General features: G+C 43.5%; 3 protein-coding genes and 1 non-coding gene across 7 annotated transcripts; all 4 read right to left on the bottom strand.

Annotated features, from left to right (window-relative positions):
* Positions 1-894: 894 nt before the first annotated feature.
* Positions 895-12,547, bottom strand: si:ch211-214j24.10 (uncharacterized protein LOC558894 homolog). Of its 3 annotated transcripts, none has more exons than XM_063217135.1 (11): positions 12,004-12,547; positions 11,603-11,689; positions 11,211-11,381; positions 10,702-10,887; positions 9,906-10,052; positions 9,662-9,800; positions 7,334-8,380; positions 5,918-6,751; positions 3,476-4,399; positions 2,674-2,706; positions 895-2,060 (listed from the first exon to the last, which is right to left on the bottom strand). In XM_063217135.1, the coding sequence occupies exons 1-11, from the start codon at positions 12,043-12,045 to the stop codon at positions 2,011-2,013; spliced, it is 3,660 nt and encodes a 1,219-aa protein (XP_063073205.1). In that variant the 5' UTR covers positions 12,046-12,547; the 3' UTR covers positions 895-2,010. The 3 variants fall into 3 exon arrangements, with proteins under 3 accessions (XP_063073205.1, XP_063073206.1, XP_063073207.1); XM_063217136.1 differs by having other exon boundaries at positions 9,942-10,052; XM_063217137.1 differs by lacking the exons at positions 5,918-6,751; positions 7,334-8,380; positions 9,662-9,800; ... (3 more) ...; positions 11,603-11,689; positions 12,004-12,547 and adding an exon at positions 5,469-5,614.
* LOC134464876 (small nucleolar RNA SNORA15) lies at positions 2,973-3,106 on the bottom strand. Its single transcript, XR_010038081.1, has one exon. It is a non-coding gene; the product is annotated as a small nucleolar RNA SNORA15 (small nucleolar RNA).
* Positions 12,548-13,434: 887 nt separating the features above from the next.
* On the bottom strand, positions 13,435-18,167 carry LOC134464834 (GTPase IMAP family member 8-like). Its single transcript, XM_063218169.1, has 5 exons — positions 18,146-18,167; positions 16,417-17,115; positions 15,522-16,235; positions 14,636-15,325; positions 13,435-14,369 (listed from the first exon to the last, which is right to left on the bottom strand). The coding sequence occupies exons 1-5, from the start codon at positions 18,165-18,167 to the stop codon at positions 13,474-13,476; spliced, it is 3,021 nt and encodes a 1,006-aa protein (XP_063074239.1). The 3' UTR covers positions 13,435-13,473.
* A 471-nt stretch (positions 18,168-18,638) lies between these two features.
* LOC134464476 (uncharacterized) lies at positions 18,639-21,853 on the bottom strand. Of its 2 annotated transcripts, none has more exons than XM_063217913.1 (6): positions 21,798-21,853; positions 21,580-21,644; positions 21,427-21,487; positions 20,669-20,764; positions 19,481-20,354; positions 18,639-19,040 (listed from the first exon to the last, which is right to left on the bottom strand). In XM_063217913.1, exons 1-6 carry the CDS (start codon positions 21,816-21,818, stop codon positions 18,934-18,936), a joined length of 1,224 nt encoding a protein of 407 aa, XP_063073983.1. In that variant the 5' UTR covers positions 21,819-21,853; the 3' UTR covers positions 18,639-18,933. The 2 variants fall into 2 exon arrangements, with proteins under 2 accessions (XP_063073983.1, XP_063073984.1); XM_063217914.1 differs by having other exon boundaries at positions 19,487-20,354; positions 21,798-21,851.
* Positions 21,854-24,897: the final 3,044 nt, after the last annotated feature.

Here is a 24,897-nt window from a genome sequence, read left to right as displayed (position 1 = left end):
ATAAGTCACACCTGAGTACAGGCAACTTCGAAGCCATGGATCTGGTGTGGTCTCATGTCCCAAAAAATACACTGTGGGATCTTTAAGTAAATCACCATGAGGCTAGTGTCAGAGAAACTGGATAACTAATTTGGTAACAGGGGTGATTTATTTTATAGCTTACCATGCTGGGAAAATGAGCAGTAAAACATAATAGTGTAGGGTCAAAAACGACTTGCTAATGAGGTAAGAGGCATGTAAAGTCAAAAAGATCAATACATAAAACAGTATTTCCATGGATATGAATAGGGCCTACATTTTAAGTTAGCTATGAGGTGAAAAACAATATTTGATGAGAACCAGCCTTTTTAGGTAAAGACGCTGAAGAAGGCTTAGGCTGAAACGTCTGACTGTCATGCTAACCCACTAGATTAAAACTAAAGGAATTACACCCAAGAGTTTTTAATAATAAAAATAGATCAAACAAGACACACAATTGGATTCGTCTGTACCCCATGTTACTATTGCACAGCACTACAAGACAACAAGAATTCCATACCCAGCCACATTTCCTCTATAAGTTGTAACACAGGTGACTTCTCGATAGCACGTCTTGAGTGTTGGTTATGTTCGCAGGTTTTTTGTGTGCCATTTCTGAACTCTTAAGTTCAGAAGGGAAACATGGCCATTAGCTATTGCCTTCAAAATTGGTCATAGTGAGTGGTAAAACTCAAAATAATGCATGAAAGGAAATAAAACCCATTACATAGACCCTCAAGTCATCATGTGCTATGCAGGTTCTATGAAAACCATGCCCCATTGTGGAGGATTATCTCTCCCTGTTATGGCCAAGCAGTCAACTGTTGCAGCAGGACACTGAGTTCAACCTGGAAGCAAACATACAAACACTCAGAGTTCTCTTTTATGTTGATAATGTCTTTTATTTTCCATTTTTTCAATACTGCTGATTTACCATCAAGACTTCCTCCAGTGTAGGCTTTTTAATATAATAAATTTCCATTCTAAACCCGAATCATAACCCATATTAAAATCAGCTAGGATCCTAGACAGGGTGTATGATTGACATTCAACCGAACATTGAACTAAATTAGGTGTGTCCACAAAAGAAAAAAAAAAAAAAAAAAAAGAAAAGGAAGGGGACAAAAAACACACACCTCACACACGCAAAAAAAACTTCCACACTGTGCAAGCTGCACCTATACGTAAACTCGTGGGCAAAGCACAATTAGCAATCCCTTATGGGAACGCACACATACAAACACACAGAAAAAAAAAAGAGGACAGAATATATGCGAGCGTGTGAAAGTTTAGGAAGGAGGGGAGAGGGGGGGGGTTGGGGTGCGCAGGGTAAGGTACTACAGATATACTTTAAATCTGTGCTTTTTAAAAAAATACAATCAGTCTGACATGGGTGTAATAGAAAGCTCTGTTCACAATCACGATGGATAAGAAAGTGCTTGATTGACCACTCGCATTATCAGAGGGAACCCTAAAACAAGGATGAGAACCAGGACATCTTTAGAATAAAACTGTTGAATGTGAATTTCTGTTACAATAAAATTACAGTTCCTCACAGACCTATCTTTAAAAGTTTCAATAGTTTTACTGTTAGTTTAAAAAGTAAAAATGGGTGGGGTTGGACTGGGTGGGGCACCAATGAGGCTATCCATTCAAGCAATGTACAAGAAATCAAGTTCACTGAGGCAGGCTCTGTTGTAAGGCAACCGAGAAGTCCAAGACTTAATTCTCTCTTCAAGGGATAGGACCAAAAGGGTTTTCATTGTGGGATGTGAGACGAAAAGATCAACCTGAGTGCAGTGTGTGTCTACATGTATCTGTATGTGTACGTGTACGTGTATGCATGTATTGGGAAGCAGTAACAGGGTTGCTTGGTACATACAGTGGCGTGTGTGTCTGTACATGGAAGAAGGGGGGTAAAAAGTCAAAAAAAGAAAAGGAGGGGAAGGGAAAAAAAAAAAAAAAAAAAAAAAGTGTCGGTGCATCTCAATGCTAGGCCGGCTGCTCCAGGGGGTTCTTGTACCAGACCACTTTTGCAGGATCTGAGAAGGGGAAAAACACAACAGCAGTCAGTGAAATGCTTCATTATTGCTGGTTACAGGCCATCATCAAACACAGACAGGTCGGTCATGCCTCATTCCACAATAGACTTGCTTTATTGCATTAATTTGATCTAAAAAATAAATAAATCTAAGTACCCTGTGCAGTGTGATCGCGTACCTACTGTTGTAAAGGATGGTAATTCAAGATAAGTGCTCATAGCTCAACCACTTGTGCATTTAACCATCTGAAATGCTGCTCTATGCCCAGTAGTAGGGCTGTGCAATATATCGAATTTATATCGTGATATCAATATTTCTGCCAAACAATATCAAATGTCGTAATATCGATTTGAAACAATTTTCTCATTTCTCTATACTGGAGGTTACACTAAGCGCAATACATTCCCCTCCACTTGAGCCATTGTGAGCACAGGGCAGACTTGCTAAACAACGCTCATGCAGAACACCACTGTTTCTCTATGGCCCTCCACTGACACTGCTGGAGGGAGGGAATATTGTGTTTTGTTAAGCACAATTATTTGTCTTTAAAAGAAATGTCATGTAACCCCCCCCCAAAAAAAACAGGACATTTGTGTAATAAGAGAATTCTCACCTTCTTTCTGTCTGTTGTACACAGTGTTCCATTCTGCAAATTAAGCATAAAAACAGGCATTACATAGACTGCATAATCAAAATTAAGAAATGCATCAAACCAGTCTTGCACTATAGAATCCACTCAAGACCAATGTGGAGGCTACATAAGTCTGACTTCTTGAGGTTACATAAAGAATGGTTCATCAATGTCCTCCATTTCCTTTAGCGATGTGACTTGATCCGTTTAGCATGCCAGTTGCATGACCACTGTGATGGTAATTAAATTGCATCACTCAGTTCACACATTCCTAGGGTTAACACTGTGCTCACCGCCCCTCTCGTGATTAGACAAGTTTATCTGGCCACAAACCCAACAGGACGGTGAAGGGATTATCTCGCATGGTGTCTGACTGCAAACACTATGGTCAAAGCAATGCAGAATTCGGCCATGCCAGGAAAGAAAACGAAACTCAAAAACATGTGTACAGATTTCAGCAGAAATGCAACCCAACGGTGGCACCGCCTCGTGATCACTGCATCACAAGACCAGTACCTGGCAATAAGTTCAAAGGTATGCCTGCCTTGAAATACAGGTAGGCTCACAAAAAGTAACGGATATTTGGCTTTCGCTAAAATATGAGGCCATGAGTGCAAAATAACAGCATTTTTTGTGTGTATTTGAAGATGAGCTTTAGAATGAGGATTATGCCAGGCTATTTTAGGTTCATCCTTTTATTTTCACATGAAAGCCTGAAATATTCAACTTTTCTAGAAATGGTGAAATTGCAATGGTATTTGCATTTGGGGGCCTTGGTGATCACCTTGCATGTGGTATTGCATAGCCTCAACCAGGTGGCGACAGGTGAGCAACAGTTCTCCGGAGCTCTCGTCCTGCTTGCTGCACAGCTCCAGGGAGAAGGAGGGCGTGGCGGGGCCTGGAGTGGGGGCTGGGACAGGGGTAGATTTGTCAGAGTCCATATCTCCTGCGAGGGGGTTTGAAGCGGGACCTACGATGGCGGCAGGGGAGGTTTCTGGGGTGGTTTGGGCAGGGTCCAGGCCAGGGCCGGCGGCCACAGAAGAGGGACTGTTCTCAGCCGGCCCGTCGCTAATGAAGCTAAGCCCCCACTGGTTCTGCAGCAGCACCCCAATGCCAGGGGGCTCCTCGGTGCCCCCTGCCGCCGCCCCCGCACCCCCGGCCTTCACCTTCACCTTGGAGGCGTAACTCACGGCCGGCTGCAGCTTGGCTGGGCTGTCCTTCACAGGGAAGGCCGGTGGAGGTTTGAGCAGAGACAGGCTGTCCTCCACCCAGCGGGCTTTCTGGACGGGCCCCGGACCGGGCCTTTGGGGTTTGCTGCTACTGTTGCTACTGTTGTCGCCGCTGCCGCTGGCACCTGGACCAGCTGGGATGCGGCCGCCACCCACCCTGGGGCTCTCCCGCCGGGGGCCGCGGCCTCCTCTGATGTGGCCCCCCCTCTGGTGGTAGCGTTCGCGGCGGTCGTAAGAGAAGGCGTACGGCTGGCCAGTCCCGTTGAGCGTGGCTGATGGTGGCGAGGCCTGTCGCGTCGGCTGCTGCTGCTTATCGGGTCCTGCGGCCCCACAACCACCTCCCCCTCCGCCTCCGATGCCAGAACCTGGGGACAGCCGGCGGTTCCGGATGTGAGGCTCGGGCTTAGGGGGCGAAACCAGAACGGCGGGGTCGCACAGGCGGTCTGACTCACATACGGCGTTGTTGGCCTCCCAAGAACCTATTGACAAACACACGATTACAATTGTCAATAGCTTATCAAAGCAGACTCACGGGGAGGGAAAAGAGCATTGATTTTACCATCATACTGGCAAACCATTCCCAATTTTGAAAAGCAACCTGTAAACCAAATTACAACGATGTCCATGAATGAACAATGAAGAATCTACCTAGCCCCGGCAGTTTCTGGCAGCCAGGAAGTCAAACAGAGTTCAGGAGAAAAGCCTTCTACTTACCTTCATAGGTTCGGCTATCTAGTATCAAAATCAAGTTAGGCAACAAATATTAGAATGTTATGCAAGGCCACATTTGATTTCTCCCAATCCAGTTAGAACAAGCTGGCGAAAGATCAGTGTAGCAGGTCGACAGACCCAAAAGACGACGTTTTTTAAAAACCAAAACACCACTAGCAGATATTTTTACGAGAAGGCAAGCCTAGAAGATGGCCAGCGTTAGCCTACTATTCCTGGTGTCAACAACAGCAGGGTTGGACAGCTACCGTTAGCAAGCTAGTTCTAGCGTTACAGAAGTTCCGATTCATTCCCATGTTGTGAGGCCCTTCCTGAAACGTCTGAGGCGCATTTTAGCGAATTGCGCGCGGACTAACATGCGGATATCACAGAAGAACACCATATAACCATAATCACAAAAGTCAAGTAAATTGACTTCGAATGGAAATGATGCAATGACCAATCATTTGAAGGCTAATATTAGCTAACGTTACTTGGCTACCTCGCTAGTTGGCAGACGTTAGCTAATCAGCTTCTTTCAGTTGGAGAAAAGTAGTTATCCACGCACAGTGCAAAGGATTACCACAGGGATTGACAAAACAGAATTTTCGAACTTTTACACAAGGTTGATATTGGAACATGACATGTGCGCTATGTTACATAGTTGGCCACAGCAAAGTTTCGTAACTGAGCGCCCACTTCATTCAAAGCGTGCTGACAAACTGTCTAGCTAGCCTGCTAAGCCACTCCAACTGGCTTGGCAAGCTCCAGCTAGTTCGCTGAAGTAACAACCTCCGCACATGCACGAATTCCCACATTTTCGAAGAAAACAGCGCTCACCTGTTTTAATATGCATATCTTGAAGTTTTGCTTCCCAGGGAATTTAAATACAGCTAGCGCTAGTTACAATTTGAGACAGGACGGCGTGTTGACGACTTCAGGCAGGGCCACACGGAAGCTACTGACTGGCCGGGTGGAAGTAAGTCTTATCGTTTCCGGTTATTTGAGGCGGCAAGAGAGGAGGGAAAATCAATTTGCTGATTAAATACTGTGATCAAATCGCAGCAGACTTCTGTAATGTGGGCGTGTCGTTGTTAAGGTTACATAACATAAGGTATTTTTTCTCCCTGTCTCTCTAAATATACACAGTATAATAAAAAATAAATATAATAACAGTACATATTTTATATTTACTATATAACATTTGAGAAATGGTACTAAATATTGTTTGTAAAATAAACATTTTGAAAGGGATTAAAAACGTGGGAAAGCACAGCAGTTGTCCTCACCTGTTGTCTGATGGTCCTCTTTCATGCTCTCTGGAATACCCTTAATCTCATGTCTCCTACTCCTCCAGTTCTCATCATGTTCTGAGTTGGATGGGAAGAGGCGCCGCGATCTGTCCTTGCGAGATGATCTATGTGGCTTCTGTCTGCTCCTCTGCCTCCCTGATTTCTCAGTGGTTTCCTCAGAAGGCCTATTCACGCAATCTGTGCTTCTATCCTGTACGGTCATGGGTGGTAACGTGCCATTTTTCCCTTCATCAGACATGCAGTTGTATTTGTCTGAATCCCCCCGGTCTCTGCAGAGACTTCGCTTACTACTCCTCTCGTCCTCAATTTGCCTCATGCCGGCCTTGTTTTGACATGCCCAGTCACCGGCGGCAGTGCTCTCTCCCCTCCAGCAGCAGTTGGCCTCGTTTCCCCGGACAGCAGCCTTGGCCCTGCTGCCGTCTGTGGATGACACCCTGCCTTGGAGCGATCCAGCCCCCCTCCTATTCTTCCTCCCACAGTGGCGGTGGCCGCTAGAGGTTGTTGTCGGATGAGGCAAACTGGCCGAGCGGTCCGTGTGTGAGATGTTGTCGGTGGCCTTCTCCACCTGGGCCTTCCCGCATGGGGGGGCATGCGCTAATGCTGCTTCCTGAGTTGTGTCGCCCAATTCCCCGTTCTGGGCTACCGCGTCGTAAATCTTTGCCATAACTAAAGGTTTTCCTGATGGAGAGCTAGTTACTCTGGAATGTTGAACATTCTTGCCTTCCACATTCTTATCCACATTCATCTGAGGCTCTGCTGCCTTCTCGTCTCCTGGGCCATGCTGCGAGTGTCTCTCCAAAGAGTGTTGTCCTGAACAAGAAGAAAAAAGTTATCTACGGGTCAACAAACCTAATTATGACAAGGCCCTCCATATACCAGTAGATTTCAACCAAGGCCCCCTGGCACGAGCGGTGCTACACTATTTTTTTCTGTACACCCCCTTACACAACTAGCTGAAGTTGAGGCCTCACTTAATTCACCCAAGTACAACAGGAAACATAATAAATACTCTATATACACTGTTACGAAGAAAACAAGATCAGTTACAGAAGATCCACTGTCAGTCTACCCATTTCCTATCATGCCCAAACACCAGGCAGTGTATGGACAGACATAGGTCTGTGAGGCAGTGCATAAGCTTATAGAGAATAAGAAATTGATGATAATAGTAATATTCAGAGATTATTATAATGCACTTGGTAATTAATTGGAATGTTGGTTACCTTATTTATTTATTTTCTTTTTAGTTATTCTGTTCACTTAATCATTTCATTTTGCAATGCTTTTCTTACCAATTTGCCCCCCACTAGCAGCCCACCCCCACTTTGAAAACTGCTTATCTATGTTACTTAATAGAGCGTGTATATATGAACTGTGCTTTGAAAAACTCACCAGTGGCATTCTCCATTTTTGAGTCATACAGCTTTTTGTTATTGTTATTATTGTTGTTGCAGTTTTGAATGTCATCACAGTTTTTCCCTCCAGTCTGAGCGGCAAGGTCCAACTTTATAACTGCGTCTACAGCATTCATACACTTGTCAGAGTTTTTCATCGACTCATCACTGTCATGACCAACTTCTTCTGTTTCTGTATGAGCTTCTCTTTCAACTTCCAATGTAACCAATTCCTCATGTTTTGCCCTGCGCCTCTCTTTTCGTTTCTCCTTACTCGACTTGACCTTTTTCTTAGTTTTGATGATTTCGCTTGTGTCTTCTTCAACATGCAGTTCAGCTTCAACCCCTTTCCATTCGTCAACTTTGTTGTTCTTTGCCCTTTTCAGTGCTTGTGCCTTTTGGGATTTGGCCATGAGACCTTGCCCGTGTTCACTCTTTGTAACCCTTTCATCTGTCTTGTCGGTGCAGATCAATTCTCCTCTTCCGTCAGATGAACATTCGCTGTTTTTCATCAGGCGTCTCAGGCAGCGCTCTCTGTGTATCTTTCTCGCTCTGTCTCGAGCTTTCTCTCGCAGCTCGATAGAGTCTTGGCTGGCGCGGCTGTTCGTTTTCACATTCGTGTCATACAGAGGACCCGGCATTGGGGCCGAGGTTACACTGGCACCTGGCTCAGGTAAGTGTTCTGTGTAGGGGAGATCGGTGTAGTACCTGAAGTAAGGGCTGTCCCTCCCCTTGCCATCGCAACCAGGAGGGCATTCTAACAAAATCCTTTGCAGTCTGCTGCTGGCTTGTTCCTTTTTCGTCTTCGACTTCAACTTCCTCTGCTCCTTTAAGCTCATCTTTTTGCCCTTTCCTGATCCCTTTTTCCCTTCTGTAGGTTTCGTCTGTCCAGTTGGCGGCTCTGCTTCAGCATCCTTGGCCTCCTGCCCTTTCAGCCGAGCATCTGCTTCGTTACATGCTGGCCAATGAAGCGATACATCCCAGGGCTCTAGTAGTAGTCTCCTTTCCCTGCCGTGTGACTCTCTCTCTTCGCAGGCATTGGAATCTGGCACACAACAACAAAAAAGATCAAATCTCCATTTACTGTATACTGCTAGCCTGGGAACTCCCATACTGCCTTCAGTTCTACACAATCGTTTGTGATTAGGTCTGGTGTTAACTAGCCTGGGAACTCCCATACTGCCTTTAGTTCTACACAATCGTTTCGATCTGAAAGACAGTATGGCGAGGATGACTCATAACGTACAAGATCATGGGATCTGTGTCATAATGGCCAAGCATTCCGACCTTAACAGTTTCTCTGCCCAATCAGAGAGCAGGGCAGTGTGTCATAATAGCCAAGTATTCCGGCCCCATACGGAATTTACAATAGGTAACTCCCCAGACCTATAGTGCGTTCATGTGGTCTCGTAATTATCGTAAATACCAAATGCCGACATTCGAAGCACACATGAACGCCACCGCTTCTGGTATTTACCACTGGACAACTCGTAGAAAATTTTAAGAAACGAGTTTACGAGATGATGACGCACACAACAGCTGGCTCTACTCTCGCCATGGCAACCGCTAAGTTGAAATACTCAAAAACCGGCATTCAGTATGTTTAGACAGTCATGGTAAATGACAGTGTCAGAAAATATACAGAATTTTTACCTTTGACTTCCTAATTCATTTGCTTGCTGTAGCTGATGAACAACAGTCTATAATCGTTTTAGTAAAAAGTCTCACTCTGGTTCGCCATCTTTAATTTGTAAACAACATCAAAAAAGCACATGAACGCAACACACTTGTAAATACCACTTCGCAACTAGATAATATCTACTTCGGAAGACCACATGAATGCACCACTAATCTCACTTGTGATTAGGTCTGGTGTTAACCAGGCAAGGTGTTAACCAGGCAAGTATACTGCTGCGGTTGTATTTCAATTTAGTGGTCTCTCAAGAAAAAGCTTACATTGGATTTATTGACACACATACGTGGTTATATTGCATCAGTAAAGAGTTGATTTGATAATACAAAACATCTGGCATTTTCTACAACTACTATATTGATATAGCCTGGGAGTACCCATGCTGCCTTGAATCTTTTCGAATTGATCACACTTGTGATTGAGTATGGCGTTTGCCGCCAGACAAATATTGATATTCAATTACAGAAGGAATCTAAATCTAAATAAAATCACAAGGTGGTGATCTTCAGGTCAAAGTCTGCTTGGACATATACGCATTGACAACATTTCTCGTAAATTGCATACAGTATATGTTTGAAGGGTCTTGTTTTAACCATTGATTGAAGAACGAAATGATGAACCAGTGTTACTCACAGCTTTTATATCTGTGGTTCTTCATTGCTCTGATAATCTGGTCTGCTTTGCCTTTGTAGCCAGTACCCAGAGGAACATGCGATGTGACCCATTGTCTCGCGCTGCCAACATCCTGGTCATTTGATGGTTGTTTCCACAGCTGTAAATGGAGCGAACCAACATAACTGAGAGACTGTATAAGAAATATGTGAGCACAATATTGTGAACCAGTGCTTTATTCAAGTTAATGTTGAATAACTAGTACCCTGATGAATTGTGTGCTGTCTGGCCGAATGGTTACCGGTTGTGTCCTCGGGAATGCTCTCATCGGAATGGGGTGACAGGGATTCTCATCATTCTCGGAGTCACCTTCATCATAATCATCATTACTACCCATGAGGGGCCAACCAATCTACATAGGAGGGCATAGGGTGGGTTAATTCATAGCACAATCTCTATCCCATGCTATTGTGCATCAGTCATCATTACATTCAGGTCGCTGACAGCTTTGGTCTGGCCCTGGACAAAATCCTCCGAAAGTCATGCCCTCTACTTCCTGGTTCATGGGGCAGACAGTTGCAAAAAAACAAATGGAAGTGAACGAGGCGAGTCGCGGTGGACTTGTGGTGCATAAGTGGAGGTCCAAGGTTTGGATTGTTGTCGAAAAAACACTCATTTCAAGCCCAGTGATTATTTTTTGACTCCCTCTGCCCCATGAACCAGGAAGTAGAGGGCGTGACTTAGGTGCCCCATACATACAATATTATGAGACCCCAATCCCCCCCACCTTCTCCATGTAGCCGGGACAACTGATGTCCTCCAGAGGGTGCCCACTCTCTGTTTGAAGTGTACATTTGGTGTTTGGGAAAATGCTATTTCAATCCCTCAGTTCTCCTATGTAATGTTTGTTACATGGTGAATTGACAATAAAGTACACTTTCACTTTTTACATAGTTGACTTCTTACTTACTTACTGAGGGCACTTCAGTTGCCACGAGGACTGTTTTACCATGTGCAAGTGACACAGTGAATACCAGAGAAGTGAACACTGTGAACATTACCTCAGAGCCATCATCGTTGGCAGGTGTCTTGTCACTAAGGGGGCAGTGCTGTCCAGCTGTATCGGGTTGGACAGTATCTGATGTAATGTCATCCAGCAGCTGTTCTACTTCATAGTTGAGCTCCTCTTCATAGTTGAGATATTCCCCAGATCGTTCGATGTAGAGTGTGGCATGTGGCACAAAGTTCTGGAAACAAGCAAAAAATATCTTTCTTTATTGTGGGTGCAATGACCTTGCCACGTCTGCCTCTGGCTCAAATTTCACAAGGGTTTGATAATTTCAACTATTTTCAATGACACTATAGCTCAAAGCCAGACTTGCTAATGAGGACAATGATAATAATCATCCACTTATTGACCATCCAATTGGGAATGCTCTTTTTGCTCTAGTGCCTGAGAAATCAGAGGTGGACATTTCAAGAGATCTGTTTCCATGTCTTGGATAAACACTGCGAACAGCAGTGATTGCGCAGACAAATGTGTCACATGTGTTTTGAGATATTGATTTACCTGCGCTTGCTCCTTGTCACCATTACAGAGGTGATGGTCAGTTAAACGGGGAGTCTGGCATTCCTCAGGTGTTGTCTTGCAACTGTTCTCTTTGATGACTATCCTTACATCATATTCATCTTCATCACACTTGTTGTAATACACGTCACCAACTTCACTCTGGGCAGAATCCTAAATCACAGACCACATGTTTAACTGATATTACTAACTTATTTTAAAATAATTTATTTTTAAACACATACCATTGGATTGTCTGTAGTTGTAGGCCTAGTGGTCTTTAGGTAGGTTGGTTAGCATAGAATGTTTAATTGTTTTCTTTGTCTCCATTCACAGTCAAGGCCATACTAATTGACAGGCAAAATGACACTTAAGCCATTGCAAAAGAGACATACCTTGCCCATTTTCCTCTGACAATGCTTTTCTCCAGTGATGTCATGATGTAACCCAGTAGGTGAAATTGTGTTGTTGATCTGAAAAGACTGTGCAACCGTGTGTTAGTGTAATGAAAGAAGACAGAGTGGCACAATCCCACACGTGTATGACAGAGTAGATCAATCTCAAACAGCGCAATAATGTCGTACAAAATAAACAGTGTCGTTGCCTACAAAAGCGACAAACCTTTCGTTAGGCTACAAGAGAATTCACTCATTTATATCATGATCATGCTAATCTGCCAGAGCATACCGGTAGTAGAAACGTTTATCTAGCATTATGCCTACATATGTCCCGTTATTAGCAGAAGATAGTTGGCATAGTTGGTTGATATAAGTATTTTTAAGTAAGTGTTATCTACCTGATTCATCTTGCTTCCTGGTAATACATCGTCAGCATTCATATTATTTCACAATCAGAGTTATTTGAGACGATATCATAGTTACATTACAGCACAAGTCAAGTAACAATTAAGTTATCTAAAGTAACTTGTAAAGTAAATCATAATAGATCTGACTTCATGTTGTGTTGTGTTCATCTGAAAAAATACCACGAGGTGCGGAGAAGTTCCAAGATAATTTTAATGTTTGCATTCAAATATCAAACGACAGAGAACACCGCGAGATCCCACTTTTAAAAAAATCGTGTCGTATCCCAGGCAACAACACAATCAATCACATGTCACATGTAAACACATGCACATGTCACATGAAGCAAGCCTCAAACGGACTGCTGGTAATAATAGTAATAATAATACCAAAGATTCTCTATTCATGTAAACCGTCTCTGATAATACATGTTATTTTGAGCGCCTTCAAGATACCCAAGGACACTTTACAATCAAAACAAATAGATAACAGTAGAGAAAGTATATACAGGAGAATAAAACAGAATGCAAAATAAAATAGAAATAAAGATTAAAAAAAATATTTTAAAATAAGAAAAAAAGTAGAATAGGCTACATTTGAAAAAAAGAAAAGAAAAAAAGATGACATATTACACAGGGCAACTTTTTTGAGCAATGCTGGGGCTGGGCAACATGATTGTAGGCCTATAGCCTATTCTCATCAAATAGGCCTCTAAAATCTTCTTCTGAACTTTTGCTAAACTAGTCAATTGTGTTACTCAAAAAGTTGTCTGCCTATCATTAGGTTGTTATTTTAACACATTAATTGACCTTAACTGTTGTGTAATTATTTAGCACAAAAATTGTGTGATTTTGGATTTTTACAGATAAGTGGTGGTTAGCCATCCAAATAGGCTAGGCTACAAGCCAAACATTGCAGCAAAAACTTGAGGCAGATGACGTAGCAGGCTATATTTTACAATTGTAGGCCAAGTAAAATTGGCAGCTTTGTTATGCTTTTATCTTTAGGCTACAGGTGATTGTAGGCCTACACTTCACACCTAATGACCCCCCTAAATCACAAGTAGGCTACGAAGCTATAGGCCTACTCTGCATTGGCCCATCATTCAACTAGGCCTACACACAGAATATCATATACCGGTATGTTGTGCTTATCATTATTGTTTACTGTATGCTTATGTAGGCTAACTGTTAAATTATTCTGCATCCCAAGAGTACCACTTCCACTCCTTTTTACTAACACTTGCTTTTGAAGTTCAAATGAAGTGAAGTGTGCATTGAAGTGTGATGGGGCGCAGCCTTCGTATATTAGGTCATTTTTATGTTGGGGTGGGGAGTAACGACACCATTAAAAGATGATAAATAGTTGAACAACAACAAAAGACATGGAGAGCCAGCATCAACAATATAAAAAGCCACTTGTGGTTGCATGAAGACTGAAGGGTCAATATTCTTTATTACTCCTCAAGTGTTCTCCTCAAATTTGTTGCTCAGACTGTCAATTGAGCAGTCTGTGGTTTGTTTACTGGATTGTTTATTGGATGTTCTGCTCTGCTCAGAAGTCTGTTTCAGCTCCTCCAGGTCCCTCTGCATCTTCTCCAGCATGCCAAGCTTAGACAGCTTCCTGTCTATGGAGGTCAGAACCTCATGGCAGGCATCCACTACGCACATTTGCTTCTCTGAGTTGCCGTCGCTGACGGAGCTGGGGTCGTTCTGCTCTGCTGCCAAGGCAGATTCTAACGAGTCCTTCAAGACCATGTCCAAGTAGGAGTCAATGAACGCTTCCAGCTCCTCGATGTTACTGTCCCCCCAGTCGTCTATCAGTTGTTGCAGGCTACCTGACCTCACAGACTCCTTCAGACCTCTCCCGTCATACTGGTGTGTAAAAGATGACGCGCTGGTAGCATAGTCAGTTGCCTGTTCGTGGTAAACAGCCTGCTCTCCCCCAAGCAGCATGTGCTGTTGTCTTTGCTGTGGTGGCAGTGGCATGATCACTAGCCACCCAGGTCCACTGTGTGAAGACGAGACTGGGCACCAACTGTTTGGTCCCCTCCACGCAGGGTGACCCCCAGAGGCGGCCCCAGTAGAGCACAGCCACTCTGGAGCGTTCACCACCAGCACGCGTCGCCCGCCATTTGCAGAGACCCACCGCCACCCACCACGAATCTGTGCATCCACTGAAGTGTGACCGCCCCTTGACATCACCACAGAGCTCCCCCATTGTGGCAACGTGTATTGTTCACAAGGAGATCCAGGTGGTCCATCGGCCCTTTGAGTGGCAGCATGCGCCATGTCGGATATATCTGCAGACTCTGGCAGCTGCACGGGATGGAACGCTTCTCCACTTTTCATTGGACAACCTGCAAAACAGTGTCAACATTTAATTTACAGTGCACATAAGTGCAGTGTTTTTTTCCCAATGGGTGAACCCCAGAGGCAATGTGGAGTGATATGAGCATCAAGAATACATGTCTAGTGTAGGATGGTTGTGATTTTTTAAAATCAAATGAATAAAATAATATATTAAAAATTAGACATAGACTTTTTGTTTTTTTATATTTATTTTTAATATACTGCTAAACCAACAAAATAATACATTCAGAGTCATAACTGAAGACAAACATACTTTCTTGGGAAATTGATATGCCCTCATTTGGTCCACCACTGGTGCTTGTCTCCAACGTTTCTGAGTCTGACCCTGGTGAAAGTCCCATGACACTTGCATCGACCACATCCTTATGCTTTTGTTCCTCAAGCCTCAGCAACACAACCATCTCTTCAATTTTCTCCATCAGCTCTAAGACCTGACCTCTGTCAGCTCGGTTCTTGTTGTTCAGGACATGGTACCGGTTCCCACAGTTCTCGATCAGCTTCTTGAGGGGTTCCCCTTCACTCTCGATGTGCTGTTCCACAGTGGTGTCTCCTAACCAGTCTCCGTGGGTAAACAGAACCATGGCATGGTCCCACAGCATCCCCCCGAGTGTAGATAGACGTGCCATTGTGGCTTGAAGTTCAACATTGCGAAATGAAGAACTGCAGTTGATCACCAACAGGATGACTCCATTCCCTGAGCTGTGTAATGACAGTTTCTTAGTGAAGTCAAACTTCTTTAGATTCAAAGAATTCCATTTTGGAACTTTGACAACTGTTACATCTCTGTCAGTCACCCTACCCCTTATTTCAACCAAATCAGTGTCTTGTTGGCCACACACGTCAAACTCTTCACAGTTGAGGATTGTGTTTCCAGTGAAGCTTTTGCCGGAATGTCTCTCTCCTAGTAATGTGATTATGAGCTCAGGGGGAACTTTGATCACCTCTGGAACACAAAAACATGAGTCATTGGCAATCATCATCATGCCAGAACTTAGTAAGTATTATTGCCTACTTTATCATCACAGACATGACAGGTGACAGACTGAAAATAATCAGTAGCCTACAGAGCATATACTGTAATTTAAAAACACACTCAGCAGGCCCACTCTTTCTTTCCCACACATTCATTATTGACTTACCAACCAGGGATCTCAGCACTTTTCTTTGTTTCTTCACCTTCTTGACTCTATTGTTGGCTTCCTCCTCCTGAGTCCTCTTGTTCCTCTCCAGTTCCATGAAGATCCTGTCATCTGTCTTGTAATGGCGGCCTCCATTACCTATCACCATGTCTTCAATCTTCTGCAGCATCACAGCGACTTGAAATCCGTCCCCTTTGCTCTTGTTGTTGAAGACATGATACCTATTGCCACACTGCCTAATGAGCCACTGTAGCGCTCTCCCCTCACTCTCAATGTAATACTCGATCGTTGTGTCTCCCAGCCAGTCACCAAAAGAGAACACAACGATGGTGTGGTTCCAAACGTTTCCTCCAAGGAGCTCCACGTGTTCATACAAAGCCCTGGCATACGTCTCAGTGAAGGCCTTGTCCACACGTACCACCAGCACCAGGCCATGTGGACCAGGGGGTGGACAGAGGTGCACGCTGCGCACCATCTCCTGTTTCACGGATGCTGGAGAGTCTTGGATGAAGTAGTTCATCCACCAGCCCGGCGTGTCCATCACCGTCACCTGTCGTCCTGCCACTCTGCATGCTTTGGTGACACAGCATGCTGTACGTCTCGTCCGGTCAAACTCACCCTGCCCGGACAGGATGGTGTTTCCCACAGAGCTCTTTCCCGATCCATGTGCACCCAATAAAACCAGGTTCAGTCTGTCCATGGCTTTTGTGAGACCTGAGAGAAAAATGGGATGAGCACTGAACAGCTATAACAGAACTGTAAATGTTTTATTACATGTGCTTGTTAGAGTCACGTCATCTCATAAAACATTTTATATTCACAGATGTAATTTAGACAATGGAAATATGTTACTGTCTTTATATCTTCAAGAGTCAAAAAAGCAAAACCAACTCACCATTGTAGATGTGCTTTGGTGGGTTTGCTGTCACCAGGCGCTTTTGAGCTCTCAGCAATAATGCCTTCCTACGGTTCTCAATTTCCTGTAGAGTGCGCTGTTCCATTTCAAAATTGAAGACACCACTTGCACCCATCATCTGTTTTATCCTGCCCAGCAGATGTGCAGTAGTTTGTATGCTGTACCCATTTCTGTTGTTGATGTCAACAGCATGATACCTGTTGCCACATTTGTCAAGGACCCACTGCAGTGGCCTTCCTCCCCTCTTGATGCGGTCTTCTATTGCTGCGCCAGACTGTTCTCCTTTTGTGAACACGATAGAGGTGTGGAGCCATGCAGCCTCTCCAAGCAGCTCGAGGTGCTCTTGAACAGCCCTTCTGCGCTTCTCAGTAAATGCAGAGTCCAATTTGATGACCAGAAGGAAAATGTTTGGTCCGGGGTGGCTGAGCTTGACACTGCGGACGATCTCACTTTTCACGACGGCCGGGGTGTCACATGCGTGGAAGTCACACCACCACCCTGGTGTGTCGGTGACAACGACGTGCTCGCCGAATATCTCAGCGTGTCTCCTGAGACAGGTTGTTCTCTCTTGCGTGACAAACTCCTCTGCACAGAGGATTGTGTTTCCCACACAGCTTTTTCCAGCATTTCTCCCCCCAAGAAGGACTATCCTCAGTTCTGAAGGCTTCTGTCCAGGGCCTGAGGTGGACAAAAAAAGGAAAAAGAAAACAAAAACCACAGACACAGACACACACACATGAATGATGACCCCTGCTTTTATTTTGCAAGATTACAATCAGATATGTGTAAGAGGTGTCCAAGATTAATAAACCAAAACTCATTGACCGGTCTTGATTGATCATTACAATCAGCCGATACAGACTACAGAGCTGGCTTTTACTTCCTGAACATTTTCTTATAATCTGAAGGGAAAGTTCTTTATAACAGGACATAATGCTAATTTGCAGTCAGTAAGCAAAAGTAGCATCACACTTGTTGCAGCATATTTGCACTATATCCAGTTCTAGTTCTACATGTGATCGTTCTGTGTGCACCACACTCAGTAGGGCCTTTGAAATACATTGTACACAACATATAATTGAAGTACTGTCAGTGCAGGTTTTACTAATAGGCAGACAAGGCAATTGCCTAGTGCCCCACCCAATCTGCTCCCAGTAGGGTCCCCAAACAGTTAGCCCTGCCATGGTAAATGGCAACAAAAGTAATTTAAAAGAGCTACATGTCTGTGGCGCACTGGCGCAGGGCCCCCCAATGGTTTGAGCCGCTGCTGAGTACTGTATAGTATTGGTTGGATCTAAGTGTTTATTCAGTGTTTAGTTTGACTAAGAAAACTAAGATAAGATTGCACTGTGTCAGCTTGTAATAATTACCAGAGACGGAGAACTTTGCTTCATAATGGAAGATATGTCTTTCAAACCAAACGGAAGGTTGATAGTAGGCCTACCACACGATTGCTTTTGTGCATTCTTGTATGTCAAAAAAAATAAAGGCCTTATCGAAAATTCTGCTCAATAGACATGGACATACACTAAATAGCTCTGAATGTTTTCTTTTTAGAGTTATCTGTTAAACATTTCCTTTTTTTCTGTTATTGTTATGATAAAAACATGTGGTTACTGTATATGATCAGCCAATTTGTCATCTGAGTGTAATTTCCTACCAATTAATTGACCTGACAACCCATAAATATAAAGATACAGTATCTTACCTTGCCCAGGCATGTGTGCCATGTCTTGTAAACACAGTTGTTTCTCTCTAGCTGGGGACGAACTAGCTGTCTTCTTTATTTGTGAGATCCTCTAATTGATATTCCATTTTGCCTGCGGCTTACACGTTCCATGACCAACACAATTTTGAATGCACTGAGCAAAGGTTTAGGTTTATGGCTCACGGTGGGCAGAACCAGAGCCACACCTTTAGTTAATGTTTCACTCAATGCCACAACATCATCATCTGGTAGGCATCACGTGAAAATAAACTCTTAATTGTTTTATTATGGCTACTATGCATAATAAAAGCTTTATACTGTGACTGTAGGTAGGGCACTGGGCATTTGCCGCACAGATCTGTTTAAATTATCTTCTATACAGATCTATGATTTGCCGATCCCTCCCCGTCTCTCTCCCGTTCACTTCCTGTCTGCTCTCACACTGTCCTCTATGAAAATAAATGCCCAAAAAGCTAATAAATAAATCTAAAAAAACCTTCTGAACTTCCTTTATTAAGTTTTGTCCAAAGATTTTGTATGTGTGTGTGTGAGTGTTTGGTAAATAGTGAGCATATATGCATTTCTATCAGATCTGGTTGGATTCCATTTCATTCCACATTACAATATCTTAATTCATATTTTTCACCACATGATGGCGCCAAATATCCAAAATAAAAATAAAAACATTGAAACCCTTATAGGGAATTATTTTTTATTATTATTTAAAAATCCACATCATTTTACCATGAGAGACTCTATTTGTAATATCTGTATTATTTTCTTCATTGCTACCTTTCCTCCAGCATACTCTTAGTAGGCAGCAATCCCATCTTCAGCAGCTCTTCGATGGAGCTACGGACCACATTCACCACAGCACTCTTGATCTTAGGTTCATCTGTCAATTTGAAACAAAGACAGAAAAAGAACTCATTAGAATAATAGGTGATGGTTTCGACTATTATTCTAATGAGTTTATGATGTAAAGAGAAAGTGGTGAGCACATGCAAAAAATAGCCTGGATGAAAATTACAAGATAAATAGAAATAAAATAAAGTGGAATATTACTGCACCAAAGATAAATGAAAAAAGTAACACTGGCTACTATAAAGGCACAGTGCAGTAAATGTGTTAATGTTAAGGCAATGAATATGCCTACCGCAATGCACAATAACAGATTCAGACATAATATTGGAAGAGATTTGCTTTAGATGTCATGTAAACTGAATTTAACCAAATTGCAATTACTGACTTTCGTCATTGTCGGGCTGAATAGACTTCTGGAGTAAACGCAAAACAAATTCTGGTCTAAGGAAATGTACAATTCTTCAAGGTTACATTTACATTTGGGTGGGGCAGGCTTCTGGTTTGGTCTCTGCCCAGGTCCTGCAGCATTTGGTCCTGCTGCCGCTGATGGTGTGATCCCAAAATCTATGGCATGTTCTCGGGCATGACTGACCCAGAGTGCCTGCACCTTGGGAGGGAGTTCAGAGAACTTTGCTACTTGAGCCTGACGGCGTATAGCATCTGCTGTTGACACTGGTACAGGAGTAGCTGGTCGTGGTGCTCGTGTGGTTGTGGTTATGGTTGTGGGTGCTGGTGTTGATGCTGGTGCTGATGCCTGGGGTGCTGGTGTCATTGCCTGGGGTGCTGGTGTCATTGCCATTGCCATGGGGTTTTCTTTGTCCGGCAAGCAGAACGGCTTCCTCCTCTTGCCGGGCTTGAGGAAATCCTTGAACTTGGCTTGGTTGAACGTGCGGGCAGCCAGCGTCCCTAAGTTGTAGGTGTGGGCCCGGACCGGCTTGGGCAAGCCCACCTTGGCCAGCTTGTCCTGATTGCTGGCGTCCTTCACACACAAGTCCGTCAGCGTTTCCAGCATGAGGACGACCACGTGGCCCGTGAGCCGGGTGAGGAGCAGCGTGTACTGGTCCATGGTCCACTCCTCCAGGTTCTTGGGAATTTGGTATTTCTGCTGCTGGTGTTTGTGTACTCTTCCTCCTTTCACTTCGGACCTTCTACTGCTTTGAGGCATTTGGATCATCAAGCAGTAGTCTTTGCTCACGTTGCCCTGGGCGATGAGGTCCAGGAATTTCACCTCCACCATGTCGAACACCTTTTTCAGCAGCTCTTCGGAGAGCTTCTTCTCGCAGTCTTTCACCTCGTCCCTTTGCTTAGGCAAGGTCGGGATACGTTTCTGAACCTTGATAGATGTCTGCAGACAGAAGTAACAAAGCGTGACATTGATGAAATGTTGCCTACTGTTACACCTTTACAGACAATAAAAGCAGGATGTGATTTGAACAACAGTTTGAAATTTCTGAAAAAAATACTTGGCCTATGTAAAACTACTATAATACCACATATGGGATTAATTTCTGTAGGCTACTTATTAATGTAGTTGAGGCTGTTCTGTATCCATTTATGATAGTGCCAATATATTTAGTAGGCCTACATACGAGATAAAGGACCACATGACAAAGGGCCCACTACAAAGGGCATCTAAAAATGGTCAAAACTTTAAATCACCCGAGGTTGCATCATAATCACCAGTCCACTGTTCATCATTTCATTCAGGGCCAAGTTCTTCTTTGTCTCAAGCTCCTCAGGTGTTAAATTGTCCTCCTGGCAGCCATTTCAAAAGTCAAAGTTATTTATTTGTCATTCATTGTGCACAGTGAACACACACACACACACACACACACACTGTAGTAGTCCAAACACATATCTGTAGGCCTACAGTATGACAGACAGAGGAGGCCATAGTAAAATAAGTAAAAAAAAAAACAAAAACAAAAAAAACCCTGGCATAGTTTCCTTCCAACAAAAGCAACTTCAGGTGGTCCATAGCGATGTAGGCCTAGGGCCTACCGGTACTTGATTTTGGTTGGATCAAGTATGTGGGGTTTCTTTTTATTTATTTATTTTCCCCCATAACAACAAAGTCTACCCATTATGTCGCTACACTGGAATAATTGGTGAAACCACTATAGAATAACATGCACAAGTGCTGTAATTACAACATATACATTTAGCCTATGCCTCCTCCTTTTCATTTGGCCATCTCTGATGACAGTGTGCTTGCTAAAACATTGGATTAGGCCTATAGAATAATTCATCATTGCTTTTTTTTTTTTTTTTAAGAAAAAGTCCACTGACAGATTTCATAGGTGCCATGCAATGCCCTATAAGCCAGAGCATGCCGACAGAAAATAGCTCTAGGTCTAGGCTACAAACAGACGGGTTTATGTAGGCCTACTGCATTGTTTTGAAGAATAACCACTTACCAGTAACTGTGACAATATAGTCTGGAGATAGTCTAGTCCTTTTTCGGCCTGGGAGGTTGCGCTTGAAAGAAGAGTAGGCTTTTGTTAGTGGATATAGCGGCTTCGTATTAATTACATAATAAGCTATTCAGTGAGTAGGCAATGCATGCCTACCTAGTCTCGCCCGACGCTGCTGTATCACTCAAAGTCTGGGTCTCTTCAGCCTTCTTTCCCCTTGTCTTCGAAACGCCAGTGAATAAAATAAAAGCAAATGTTGATACCCGTGTTAGAACACACATTTGACCGATTCGTTAGCCCTACGCCTGATGAAACTTGTGACGACTAGATGGAATACCACTGCACAAGAAGTTCGTTTATAAGCTAGTTCTTACCTTTTTGCCTCTCCTCGCCATTTTTCTCGTTGCTATCGCTACCAAAGACCATCACGCGCAACACGCCGTTGCGTGCAGTTGTAGAACTACCGATATGCATTAAAACATTTACAGTTCTCCATTCTATGAGAACTATGCAATGCTACTAGATTTCTTTTATGTTCTTATTCTGAGCATAGGCTGCTGGTATACAGAGTAATAAGAATGAAAGCATACAAAATGAAGTGGAATGAATCTAAAATCTACTGTGCTGCACCAGTAGCCTCTGATGAGAAGAAAAAAATACAAGACAGTGTTGACATGGCCTAATTGCCAGTGACGCTAATTCCATGATTTTATTTCATGATGCCTAAAGGTTGATAGGCCTTGTTATTTTCAACAGGTAGGCTAATAGGCCTACTGCTGTTAAACAAGTGAGCAACTAAGCCTAGACTTTACCTAAATTTTGTCCAAGAGGGCAACAAAACACAATGCAAATATTATACAATGTCAATTTGATTCTGCAATTTGACAAACAAACAAACAAATCTCATTTTGAGGCCTTCTTTTCCAGACATGCACGCACACGGCGAAGCCCTTCATCCACACCCAGCACATAGGCTTACAGACTCCATCCCGCATGGGTCCATGTCCTTTAGTGATTGGTGAGGTCCGTTAGGCCTGGATTGGTAATGCGGCATATAGGGCCAGGGCATGGGCCAACAGTCATCAGGGGTCATGTTGTTGGACTTTTCGTGTTTTTTTAGAGACTGGCCCACAATTTAGAGGGCACATTGCATAAATGCCAGTGCTGAGGTCTGAAGAACATCGGAACCTGTGTTCACACAGTGTGCAAAGGTACGGCTCTTTGGCCATGTGTTTGCGTCAGTGCAACAGCAGCGCTGCGGACGTGAGGAACACTTTGCCTCACATGTGGCAAGGGTGCGGCCCCTCCACTATATGTGAATCAGCTTGTGGAGCACCAGGCAGCAAGGTGGACCTGGTGAACGTCTTACCACTGCTCGTGCAAGAGAAAACTCTTTCCCCTGTGTGGGAGTTGAGGTCAGTCATGGGTAAGCGGTTAGGGCGTCAGACTTGAAAGCCAAAGGTTTTGGTTCGACTCCCGACCCGCCAGGTTGGTGAGGGGAGTAATTAACCAATGCTCTCCCCCATCCTCCTCCATGACTGAGGTACCCTGTGTCCCTGAGCATGGTACCGCCCCGCCGCACAGCTCCCTTTCGGACGCAATTGGGTGCTGCCCCCTTGCACGGGCGTGGCATAAATGCAATTTCGTTGTGTGCAGAGTTCACTAGTGTGCTGTGTGTCACAATGAGAGTTGGAGTTTCCCAGTTGAGCTTTCACTTTCAGTTGTTCCTCCGCGACCCTCTTGGTCTTGAACCTAGAGTAGAATAGAGTAGAGTGGAATAGAATAGAATATCTTTGCTGTGGCGCAGTGCACTAACATGCTATAGATATTCAGGGGTGGAGAACCTATGTCTCGAGGGCCGTTTACGGGCATGGAGGCCGCTTTATCTGGCCCCCAATATAATTTTAATGTTATGCATCTTCACATGAAATATGACATATTTTGTAAAGGAATTTTAGAAATCATATTTGCAATACAAGTGGGTCATTTCACGTGAAATCAGACACTTTGGGGCCCAACTGACACGGATTTCAATCATACTTGCTGTGCCTGTTTAGTAGCAAGGTAGCACCCCAGATCTGCATTTGTGTGAATCTGACACCAATATTAAGGGAGAAACAGACTAGCAAAGGTTTACATATGAGGGTAGGACACTATCAGCCTTGATTATACAGTATCAGTCACCAGCCTAAAGCGCCTAAAATACGGCCCTTGGAGGACTTTTACGGCCCTTGTAGAAATTTCAAGTGGCCCCTTGAATGAAAAAGTTTCCCCACCCCTGTGCTATACCATATTCTGTCAACTGCCCATGGTCCTGTTTGCACAGCGGTTACAGCGGTCTCTCCTTTGCCCAAACTGGAGCGTTGACTGACTGGCAAGTTGCAGGCTCGAGCCCTGAGTGGCGAACTAGCACAGATTACCTCAGTTACACTAATGAAATAAAAGCTTGGTGAATTTTAATAATATGTACTTTGCTGTGCATTGTTTGGATGGAAAAGCAGGGTCGACCTATGGGATAATAGGTAGGCTATCATACAATAGGCCTATTTTATATAAAACATATGATATAATAGACCATATATAATATAATATAATATAATATAATATAATATAATATAATAATATAATATAGGCTAATGGCAGAACAGGCCTGAGGACTCTTGCTGCTGGCTGTGATAAAAAAAAAGGCCTGGCCTACCATGGCAGTTAATAATAATAATAATAAAAATAATAATAAAAAATTAGCCCACATAGTATAGTGTACATGAAGAGCTGTTTTTGAGCGGTTTTGCTCAATTATGAAGTAAGGAATACAGTATAAGGTGGTTTTGCTTCTCGCTGAAGTGCTGATATTCTGCGCATCCGGCCCACTGTGAATTCTGTGGACGTCTCGAATGATGTCATTACGTAGCACTCGTAGTTTTGTTTCAGGAGGCATATTAAGCAGTAATTTCACAGGTTTCACAAAATACATGAAATAATTAACATTCGTAAATAAAACGTGCATTCAAAATGAAATCAGTATGCTTTAAATACCAGTAAAGTTGTTTCGAAACTTCCCCAAATTACCCTGAACTACTACTCCCATGATCCTCTTCGGTTAGCAATTCATGACAGCAGTTAGCAAGCCTAGCATAGGCGAGCCAGGTAATGGGGTTATGAGTAGATGTTTTTATTCCAAAGATTTCTTCTCTTTGGTCCAACACAGTCGATGATACCAGAACTATGGAGCAGTACCTCTCCCCTAACAGCGACGGCGCAGGTACTGGATTGCAGTGTTTCAGTGAAAGCGCTTATTTTCGAAATTGCATCTAAATCAATGGAGGATCACACTCTGCCATCAAGTTAGCAAAGTGTAGGCTATGTGCACACTATGCACTATGCGTGACATGATTACAGCTATTTACAGCATGATTTGCCATTCTTTGCTGTTGAAAATGGCCGGTTCCCTCTTAATTTATGTAAATCGGTGGA

Source organism: Engraulis encrasicolus, chromosome 15 (assembly GCF_034702125.1).
Source record: "Engraulis encrasicolus isolate BLACKSEA-1 chromosome 15, IST_EnEncr_1.0, whole genome shotgun sequence".
NCBI classification, from domain to species: domain Eukaryota; kingdom Metazoa; phylum Chordata; class Actinopteri; order Clupeiformes; family Engraulidae; genus Engraulis; species Engraulis encrasicolus.
This window is presented reverse-complemented; position numbering and strand designations above follow the sequence as displayed.

Excerpts from the sequence above, each read along its gene's own strand:
- si:ch211-214j24.10 (XM_063217135.1), bottom strand. The coding sequence starts at position 12,045 with ATGAATGCTGACGATGTATTACCAGGAAGCAAGATGAATCAG. Across the intron at positions 10,888-11,210 it reads GTGACAAGGAGCAAGCGCAG|AACTTTGTGCCACATGCCAC; the intron begins GTAAATCAATAT and ends GCTTGTTTCCAG. Across the intron at positions 9,801-9,905 it reads ACAGCACACAATTCATCAGG|CTGTGGAAACAACCATCAAA; the intron begins GTACTAGTTATT and ends CTCCATTTACAG.
- LOC134464834 (XM_063218169.1), bottom strand. The coding sequence starts at position 18,167 with ATGGCACACATGCCTGGGCAAG. Across the intron at positions 16,236-16,416 it reads ACCAAAGCACATCTACAATG|GTCTCACAAAAGCCATGGAC; the intron begins GTGAGTTGGTTT and ends TTTTTCTCTCAG. Across the intron at positions 14,370-14,635 it reads CATATCAATTTCCCAAGAAA|GTTGTCCAATGAAAAGTGGA; the intron begins GTATGTTTGTCT and ends ACTGTTTTGCAG.
- LOC134464476 (XM_063217913.1), bottom strand. The coding sequence starts at position 21,818 with ATGGCGAGGAGAGGCAAAAAG. Across the intron at positions 21,488-21,579 it reads GCAGCGTCGGGCGAGACTAG|CGCAACCTCCCAGGCCGAAA; the intron begins GTAGGCATGCAT and ends TCTTCTTTCAAG. Across the intron at positions 20,765-21,426 it reads CTATATTGTCACAGTTACTG|GAGGACAATTTAACACCTGA; the intron begins GTAAGTGGTTAT and ends AATGGCTGCCAG.